Consider the following 10,000-nt stretch of genomic DNA (forward strand, 5'->3'; position numbering starts at 1 on the left):
TTGATTTAATCTCGTCACCTCTCTCTCTCTCTCTCTCTTTCTCTATCTCTCTCTCTCTCACACTCGTTTATTCTCTTCATCCATCCCGCGTGCTTCATACATCAGGCAATGGTCTGTTGTGAGGAGTGCATGTTGGAAAGGGGACTTTGATCGATGATACCTTAATGAAGACGTGGTCAACAGTTTTCCAAGGCCATGCGTGCACACAGACTGACAAACAACTCCCCGAGATGAGCTCGACAAAAAAAGGGATGCTGCTACCTGAAGAGAAATCTCTCAAAGCGTTCGGCCTCGAGAATCTATTCTTCTTTAGGTTAAATGATATCAGTGAATAGAGCTTTTGACTGATCAACAGCTCGGCCCTCCAGTCTAATCCAGCTATTATGCTGGAAATACAATTCCTTATCAGAAGCATTCGAACGTCTTACACTGCAGAATGAGCTAAGGCACATTGACGTGTAGACACATACACACACGCGCGCACACACACACACACACACAAACACACACTCACAAAGACTTGTTTACACCATCCTGCAAATTCCAAAATTCCCAAGTTTGGCTGATGCTGTTATGGGTGACCGATTACGTCACGGTTGTGTCCCAAATAAAAACAAACAAACAATATCCAGAGGATGTCAAAGTTTTAACTTCCCCCCCCCCCCCACCCACCCCCCACCCACCCCCCACCCCTCCCCCCCACTCCGGCCCTGCCTCACCCACTGCAGCCAAAGGCCGCCATCCCTCTCGCAGCCAATCGCTTCGCTCCGTGGACGGCCGCAAGCGTGACGAGGTAGACAAGACGCGCGGCGGACAGCAGCAGGCGCCGCAGACAGGTAAGACAGCCAATGGGACGCAGAGGGAGCCCGACGCATCAGTCGCTAAGATCAGCTTGGGTTCCCACTCCTGCCACAGACCACAGCACGCCGCCACAGACCCACTAGGGCCACTTTAGACTGTGTCACACACACACACAATGAAACACACACACTCACCTCTCACAATAAACCATCTATCAAAATCTCCCGAATGCCAACAGGGCAGCTGTGGACTAATTCCAACATGGACGTTGAATGAACATGGTGCAACTGTGATTTCGATGAGGTCACAAGTGTAGTTGGTTTACTGGAGATTGTGTCCTGCCGTCCGGAGGCGAACCAGACGCCTCCCTCTCTGCGGGCGCCACAGTTCCGTACGAGCGTCAAGTCCCCCGCCCCTGTTTGACCCCGCCCCCTCCACCCCCCCCGCAGCCCTGACTCCCCCCCCCCCCCTCCTCCTCCACCTGCTTCTCCCATTGGACGGCCATGACCGCCCGGTCCTGCTCATTGGCCTGGCCTGGCGAACTCAAGCCTCGCGTCGACCGCGGCAGTCATGGCAGCCAGGGGGGGCGATGGGACATATCCCCGAGCCGATGGCATTCGCTTCAGCCGTGAAAGTCAATGCCACGGAGGAGGATATGACAACACGAGTCCGTTGTCCCAGAGAGCGAATGGCAGAACAGAATCTCCCCCCACGCCGCTACCTCCCCCCCCCCTCCCCACCCACCCACCCCCGCCACCACACGTTTTCGCCGGAGGCGGCTGATCCTGCATGCTAATTGGTTTTCGGCCCTCTCCTCCTCCTCCTCCTCCTCCTCCTCCCCTCCCTCCCCCCCCAGTGGACTCGGCGGGCGCGTCGGGCGAGGAGTGGTCGCCGTGGAGCGTGTGCTCGGCCACGTGCGGCGAGGGCTGGCAGAGCCGCACGCGCTTCTGCGTCTCCTCCTCCTACAGCACCCAGTGCAGCGGCCCGCTGCGCGAGCAGAGGCCCTGCAACAACTCCGCCGTCTGTCCAGGTAAGACCCCCCTCTGGCTGACCCTCCCCCCCCCACCCCCGCCCCCCCTGCTCCCAGCCCACGCTCTGCCCCCGCCCCCCCCCCCCCCCTCTCCTCCCAATCACCCTTCAGTTCAGATGGCCTTCGCCCCCCCCCCTCTCTGGGGGATCTGCTCCCCAAGGGGGATCTGTCGCCTCCGGTTCCCGGCTTTGACTGCATATCAGCGGGGTCACTCCTCTCCCTTGGCCGGCCTCCAGGTCCCGGTCCTGGTCCTCTCTCTCTCTCTGCCTCTCTCTCTCTCTCTCTCTCTCTCTCTCTCTCCCCCCCTCTCTCTCTGTCTCTGTTTCTCTCTCTCTATCTGCCTCTCTCTCTCTCTCTCTCTCTCTCTCTCTCTCTCTCTCTCTCTCTCTCTGCCTCTCTCTCTCCCTCTCTCTATCTCTCTCTCTCTCTGCCTCTCTCTCTCTACCTCTGCCTCTCTGTCTCTCTCTCTCTCTCTCTCTCTCCCTCTCTCTCTGCCTCTCTCTCTCTCTACCCCCTCTCTCTCTCTCCCCCTCTCTTTCTGTCTCTCTCTCTCTCTCTCTCTCAGCCCTCCATCCTTCCCCTGCATGTGTGTGGGCTGATTACTCACTGTGCCAGCTCACTGAAGGTTCAGGATGTAGTTTGCAGAGTGCATGCATCATTGCAGTGCAGGTGTGTATAATCTGTATTGAAGAGGCCCTTGTGGTGTGTGCGTGTGCGTTACCCTCTATAAATCACACCCTAGCTGCTCTGATTGCAGTGCACGGGGCATGGGACGAGTGGTCGCCATGGAGCCTGTGCTCGTCCACCTGCGGACGAGGTTACCGTGACCGGACCCGCAGCTGCAAGCCCCCCCAGTTCGGAGGGGAGCCCTGCAAGGGGCCGGAGAAGCAGACCAAGTTCTGCAACATCGCCGTCTGTCCAGGTAAACACACATGGTCCAGAACCTGCGGATCACGGCTGCCTACAGCAGCATAGAGAGTCTGGAACCTGAACATAAGATCAACACTTTTTCTTTGCTCTTACTATCTTATTCTCCGCAGTGTATTGTGTTGCATTATTTGTGGGAAATGCAATATACTATACTGTAGCTAGAGCTTGATTGATTTACTGTTTATTCTACTCCTCTCCTCGTCTCTCTTCCCCTCTCCTCTCATCTTCTCTCCTCTCTTCCCCTCTCTTCCCCCTCCTCTCTTCTCCTCTCCTCCCCTCTCTTCCTCTCTCCTCCTCTCCTCTCTTCCTCTCTCCTCCTCTCCTCTCTTCCTCTCTCCTCCTCTCCTCTCTTCCTCTCTACTCCTCTCCTCTTCCCTTCTCTCCTCTCTTCCCCTCTCTTTCCCCTCCCCTCTTCTCCTCTCGTCTCCTCTCTTCCCTTCTCCTCTCTCCTCTCCTCTTCTCTCCTCCTCTCTCCTCCTCTCCTCCCCTCTCCTGTCCAGTGGATGGGGTGTGGAATGAATGGTCCAGCTGGAGCTCGTGTTCCCAGTCCTGTGCTAACGGGACCATGCAGCGAATCCGCGAGTGTAACGGCCCGTCCTACGGGGGCTCTGAGTGCCGAGGGGAGTGGCTGGAGACCATGAGCTGCTTCCTGGGGGAATGCCCAGGTGTGTGTGTGTGTGTATGTGTGTGTGTGTGTGTGTGTGTGTGTGTGTGTCTGCGCGCGTGTGTGTGTGGAAGCAACGTCACTGCCCCACGATTGGCGCCAACGTTTCACATGCAACACAAACACAAATGTCTTAAAGGAACGTTACACAATATGTGTGTGTGTGTGTGTGTGTGTGTGTGTGTGTGTGTGTGTGTGTGTGCGTGTGTGTGTGTGTGTGCGCGTCAGTGGACGGGAAGTGGCAGCCGTGGACGCCGTGGAAGGACTGTACCATGACGTGCGGCGGGGGGACCCAGCAGAGGCAGCGCGTTTGTCTGGGGCCCTTCTACGAGGGCCAGGCCTGCCCGGGGAGCCGCGAGGAGCTCCGGCACTGCAACGAGAAGCGCTGTCCAGGTGTGTGTGTGTGTGTGTGTGTGTGTGTCGTCGGCGGCGGTGTGTGAGAGGGGTGTGTCGTCTGACGGCGCCGTCTGTGCCTGCAGAGCCTCATGAGATCTGCGGGGAGGAGAACTTCTCCAACGTGGTGTGGAAGAGCACCCCTGCTGGTGACACGGCGGCGGTGCGCTGCCCCCCTAACGCCATGGGTGAGCACACACACACACACACGCACACACACACACACACACACACCAATGCACCCACACACAAATACACGCGCACACACACACAAATACACATATACACATATACACACACAGCCAAATACACAAATACACACACACACACACACACACAACAATGCACACATACACGTGTGCTGGAGGTCACCTCAAAACACACACACTCCTACACACACACACACACACACACACCACACTCCTACACACACACACACACACACACACTTGCTGGAGGTTACCCTCAAAACACACACACACACACAAACACTCACACACACACTCCTACAAACACACACACACACTCCTACACACACACAAACACACTCCTACACACACACACACACACACACACACACACACACACACACTCCTACACACACACACGCTGGAGGTCACCGTCCAGGCAGTGTCCAGGCCCCAGTGGGCCCTCTCCAGGCAGAGTGGAGGCCGGGAGAGAGTCCCCAGGCCGTAGTGATCCTGAGCCCCCGGGCCGGTGTCCTCTCACAGGGCTCATCCTGCGCCGCTGCTCCCTGGACGACCAGGGCATGGCCTACTGGGAGAACCCAACCTACATGAAGTGCATCTCCAACGACTACCGAAGCATCCAAACGTTGGTGAGCGGCTTCCAACGTTGTCTGATAAACACTCACAGTACGACCAGCGGAAAGTTGTCTGATAAACACAGACGACCAGCGGAAAATGTTAAAAGGAACGTGGCCGGATGCATATTCGAAAAAATTCATTTTGAAAGTGAATATTCCGTTTCCATGGTGTAGCTTATTCATGTATTAACACCCCCCGCCAAGATTATAGAAAAATTATTGATATTTCATTTCATTTTTTTGTTAGTTTTCGTTAAATAATAATAACCTTGCCCCTGCCTCACACACACACACACACCAACACACATACACACACACACGCACACACACACACACACCAAACACACAACACACACACACGCACACCAACACACACACACGCACACACCAACACACACACGTCCACCCCCCCCCCCCCCCCCTCAGACCAGGGATCACCTGTCGAAGGCACAGCGGGGGTACGTGGGGGACGGTGTCTCCGAGGTGATGACCAAGCTCCGGGTGACGTCCAGCGATGGGACCAGCTACAGCGGAGACCTGCTGGCCATCGTGGACGTGCTCAAGAACATGACAGAGATCTTCCGCAGGGTCTACAACAGCCCCAGCAGCGCCGACATGAGGGTGGGTCCATTAGTGTGTGTGTGTGTGTGTTAGGATCTGGGTTAGGATCAGAATTAGACAGATTGCACCCTCTGGAATGCGCATTGTGTTACCTCTGTGTATGAAATGCGCTATAGAAATAAAGCTTTGATTGATTGATTGATTGATTGATTGGTTGATTAATTCATTGATTGGTTGGTTGATTAATTGATTGATTGATTGATTGATTGATTGATTGATTGATTGATTGATTGATTGATTGATTGATCGATCAATTGATTGATTGATTGATTGATTGATTGAGAGTGGCCATTTATCCTAAGGTTGTCTCCATGGGTCACAAGTGGTGTTGACTGGGGAGTCTCCTGATACTTGATTGCAAAAAAAGTCAAGTCCAAACTGACTTTCCAAAATTATGTCTGATTTAATCACAGACTTGAAATTGTACAAGATAAAGCCAAAGTAGGTACTGCAATGCAAACAAAGTGACATTGATAAAGAACTCCATGCAACTGCAGGGTCAAAAGCTGTGTGCTCCCAGTTAGTCACACCCACTGCCTGGTCCTCTCCCTATTTAGAGGCTGACCTTCTCCCTATTTAGAGGCTGACTGACCTGTAGGGGGTATACTCACAAAAACAGAAACACAAAATAAAGCAATATTATACATTATCATTGAGCTGGGTCCTACAGCAGACATGACGGTGCATTAGTGGGGGTTGGGCGGGTCTGGGTTAGGCAGCTCCAGGTCCAAATACTATTTGAAATCCCTTCCAGTTGCTTATCAGTGGTTGATGGTCTTTTGTCCAGTGCAGTAGAACCAATAGGGCTGGTCTCAAAAATACTAGCCCCGCCCACCTGACACTCTAGGCAGACGCAAGCATGGATAACTAAGGATTTCAAACTGTATTTCAGTTTTAGTTTAGTTTTACACAATACACACAGTATTATACACCACAATAGGACAGTACAAACAGAACAGAAGCCATTTCACAGTGTGAGGAGAAACGTGGAGGGACATGGTGTGACCTGTTGTCTCTCTTTCTCTGTCCGGCCTGTAGAACTTTGTCCAGTCGGTCAGCAACCTGCTGATGGACGAGAACAGAGAGAGATGGGAGGAGGCACAGCTGGTAAGTGTTCGTCCGTGGTGTGTGTGTGTGTGTGTGTGTGTGTGTGTGTGTGTGCGTGTGTTTGTGTGCATGTGTGTGTGCGAAAGGATCACTTTGTATCTTATTCAAACACCAGGAGGCCAGCCAGACAGACAGATAGATAGACATACAGGCAGGCAGACAGACTGTGATACAGCCCAGACAGACAGACAGACAGACAGGCAGAAGGACAGACAGCGTGATTGACAGAGAATGGGGGGGGGAGCAGGTGTTGAGGGACTTTGGCGTTGTCGCTGAAGAGCCTCGGAGCGGACACAGACACCCACCCCTCAGTCTGTTCGTCTGCCTCTCTCTCTCCGCCCATATTCCCGGAGAGAGCGTCACCAACGCCGCCAACGGGCCGGACGCAGACACACAGGCGCCAGAGCCGTCAGCGGAGCGACGCCCCCCGAACACATGGTGGAGGCTGGCTGTGCGAACGCAGCAGATTGTGACTGGGCACAAAAACGCTTGTGATAACTCGGCCACCTGACCAGTCGGCTAACAGGCAGGAAATCCACACCAGGCTAGGTTTAATGGATGTGGTAAAAATCTCTCTCTCTCTCTCCCTCTCTCTCTCTCTCTTTCTTTCTCTCTCTCTATCCTCCTCTCTCTCTCTCTCTCTCTCTCTCTCCATCTCTCCCTCTCTCCCAGTTCGGACCCAACATAAAGGAACTGTTTCGTCTGCTGGAGGACTTTGTGGACGTCATTGGCCTCAGGATGAAGGATTTCCAGGACATGTATGAGGTCACGGATAACCTAGGTCAGTTTCTTTCAGTCTCTGTCCTCTGGTTCCGGCTCCGGCCCAAATCTACCCACGCACCTATCTGAGGTCAGGACACTCACATCGGCCCAAATCTACCCACGCACCTATAATCTACCCACGCACCTATAATCTACCCACGCACCTATAATCTACCCACGCACCTATAATCTACCCACGCACCTATAATCTACCCACGCACCTATAATCTACCCACGCACCTATAATCTACCCACGCACCTATAATCTACCCACGCACCTATAATCTACCCACGCACCTATAATCTACCCACGCACCTATAATCTACCCACGCACCTATAATCTACCCACGCGCCTATAATCTACCCACGCACCTATGATCTACCCACGCACCTATAATCTACCCACGCACCTATAATCTACCCACGCACCTATAATCTACCCACGCACCTATAATCTACCCACGCACCTATAATCTACCCACGCACCTATGATCTACCCACGCCCCTTTAATCTACCCACGCACCTATAATCTACCCACGCACCTATAATCTACCCACGCACCTATGATCTACCCACGCACCTATAATCTACCCACGCACCTATAATCTACCCACGCACCTATGATCTACCCACGCGCCTATAATCTACCCACGCGCCTATAATCTACCCACGCACCTATAATCTACCCACGCGCCTATAATCTACCCACGCACCTATAATCTACCCACGCACCTATAATCTACCCACGCGCCTATAATCTACCCACGCACCTATAATCTACCCACGCACCTATGATCTACCCACGCACCTATAATCTACCCACGCGCCTATAATCTACCCACGCGCCTATAATCTACCCACGCACCTATAATCTACCCACGCACCTATAATCTACCCACGCACGTATAATCTACCCACGCACCTATAATCTACCCACGCGCCTATAATCTACCCACGCACCTATAATCTACCCACGCACCTATGATCTACCCACGCACCTATAATCTACCCACGCGCCTATAATCTACCCACGCGCCTATAATCTACCCACGCACCTATAATCTACCCACGCACCTATAATCTACCCACGCACGTATAATCTACCCACGCACCTATAATCTACCCACACACGTATAATCTACCCACGCACCTATAATCTACCCACGCACCTATAATCTACCCACGCACCTATAATCTACCCACGCACCTATAATCTACCCACGCACCTATAATCTACCCACGCACCTATAATCTACCCACGCACCTATAATCTACCCACGCACCTATAATCTACCCACGCACCTATAATCTACCCACGCACCTATGATCTACCCACGCACCTATAATCTACCCACGCACCTATAATCTACCCACGCACCTATAATCTACCCACGCACCTATAATCTACCCACGCACCTATAATCTACCCACGCACCTATAATCTACCCACGCACCTATAATCTACCCACGCACCTATAATCTACCCACGCATCTATAATCTACCCACGCACCTATAAACTACCCACGCACCTATAATCTACCCACGCATCTATAATCTACCCACGCACCTATAAACTACCCACGCACCTATCTCAGGTCAGGACACTCACATACCAACGATGGTAATGAACTGGTCCGCTGATTGGAGAGTTACCCCTATGAAACAAAAATATATTGTAATATATGTATCATATATGATTCTGTATATTTCCTCCATATATTTTACATACTAAAATATATTGACAGTTAATATATATATATATATATATATATATATATATATATATATATATATATATATATATAGGGAATATATGTTCTTTGTATAAGGGTAGGTTTGCCACCATATTGCTTCCATCTGTCCAGTCAGATCTCCACAAGGTGGAAAGGGCAGCAGGGTTCATCACAATGTGAGAAGATCCAGTCACACATTTCCTATGTAACAATAGTCTGGATGGATTTCATGGATCGGCACAGGAATGAACTAAAAATGATTTGGGTGATGAGCTAAACATGGTTGTTTTTAAATGTCATGAAGGACTCTAAATCAATTGAATTACATCTTGTTGCGCGGATAAAGAAATGGGTTTTCTTTTCCCGTCTGTCTGAGTTCAGTCCCATAGACAAACAGCTGCCTGTAATAATTTAAAGGAGAAGGCTCTTTTTCGACAACCTGGACCCTATTTACAGCATATTATAAGACGTTTGACTCACCGAGATAACTTTGGTGTAATTCAGAGGCCTGTAGAAGAAATAAAAAATCCAGCTTGAGTCAAATACTGTATATCCATGTAATGGCGGCGGACGGGGCACTGAGAATGCAGCTTCTAAAAAAATTATTTTCTGCCGCGAAGCAGTTGTTTTCATCAATCTGTCTTTATGAATCGCTAGTTGTGCTTCCATAGAGCGAGGGATTGTTGTGGTTTTCACATGCCTCTGTAATATGATCTTTAGAAACGTCTTTAGAAACGTCTTTAGAAACGTCTTTAGAAACAGAATAAAGCTTCCCCACTTGCTCCAGCACGCATGCGCACAGCGCGCAGACTGTCTATTCTCCATCTGTAGGCTACACTCGCGGCTCACATTCTCTATGCTACGATCGGCTTGTTGGTGCCTGGAATATTGTGTGCAATATGGCTGAATATATATCAGATTTTGAGGATATAGAAGATGACTTAGATTATGATGGCAGCCGATCGTAGCGTAGAGAATGTGAGCCGCGAGTGTAGCCTACAGACGGAGAATAGCCAGTCTGCGCGCTGTGCGCATGTGTGCTGGAGCAAGTGCTGACCCGCGGGTCGCGTGAGCGGCGCCGGAGAGAGAGACGTTCTGAGCCGGTCCGTCTGGGGAGCGTGGTGTCCGCG

General features: G+C 51.6%; 1 protein-coding gene across 1 annotated transcript in view; it reads left to right on the forward strand.

Annotated features, from left to right (window-relative positions):
- adgrb1a (adhesion G protein-coupled receptor B1a) overlaps positions 1–10,000 on the forward strand; it is a gene marked incomplete at both ends in the record, with an annotated part of 59,658 nt that overhangs the window by 19,860 nt on the left and 29,798 nt on the right. Inside the window, 10 exons of the mRNA XM_084442431.1 lie at positions 729–836; positions 1,658–1,831; positions 2,589–2,753; positions 3,262–3,426; positions 3,654–3,818; positions 3,905–4,006; positions 4,550–4,656; positions 5,071–5,265; positions 6,304–6,372; positions 7,045–7,153. Coding sequence (XP_084298557.1) covers positions 729–836; positions 1,658–1,831; positions 2,589–2,753; positions 3,262–3,426; positions 3,654–3,818; positions 3,905–4,006; positions 4,550–4,656; positions 5,071–5,265; positions 6,304–6,372; positions 7,045–7,153 — 1,359 coding nt within the window. The remainder of the gene's footprint in view (positions 1–728; positions 837–1,657; positions 1,832–2,588; positions 2,754–3,261; positions 3,427–3,653; positions 3,819–3,904; positions 4,007–4,549; positions 4,657–5,070; positions 5,266–6,303; positions 6,373–7,044; positions 7,154–10,000) is intronic.

The sequence above is a fragment of the Borostomias antarcticus genome (genome assembly GCF_949987555.1).
Source record: "Borostomias antarcticus genome assembly, chromosome: 8".
NCBI lineage: Eukaryota > Metazoa > Chordata > Actinopteri > Stomiiformes > Stomiidae > Borostomias > Borostomias antarcticus.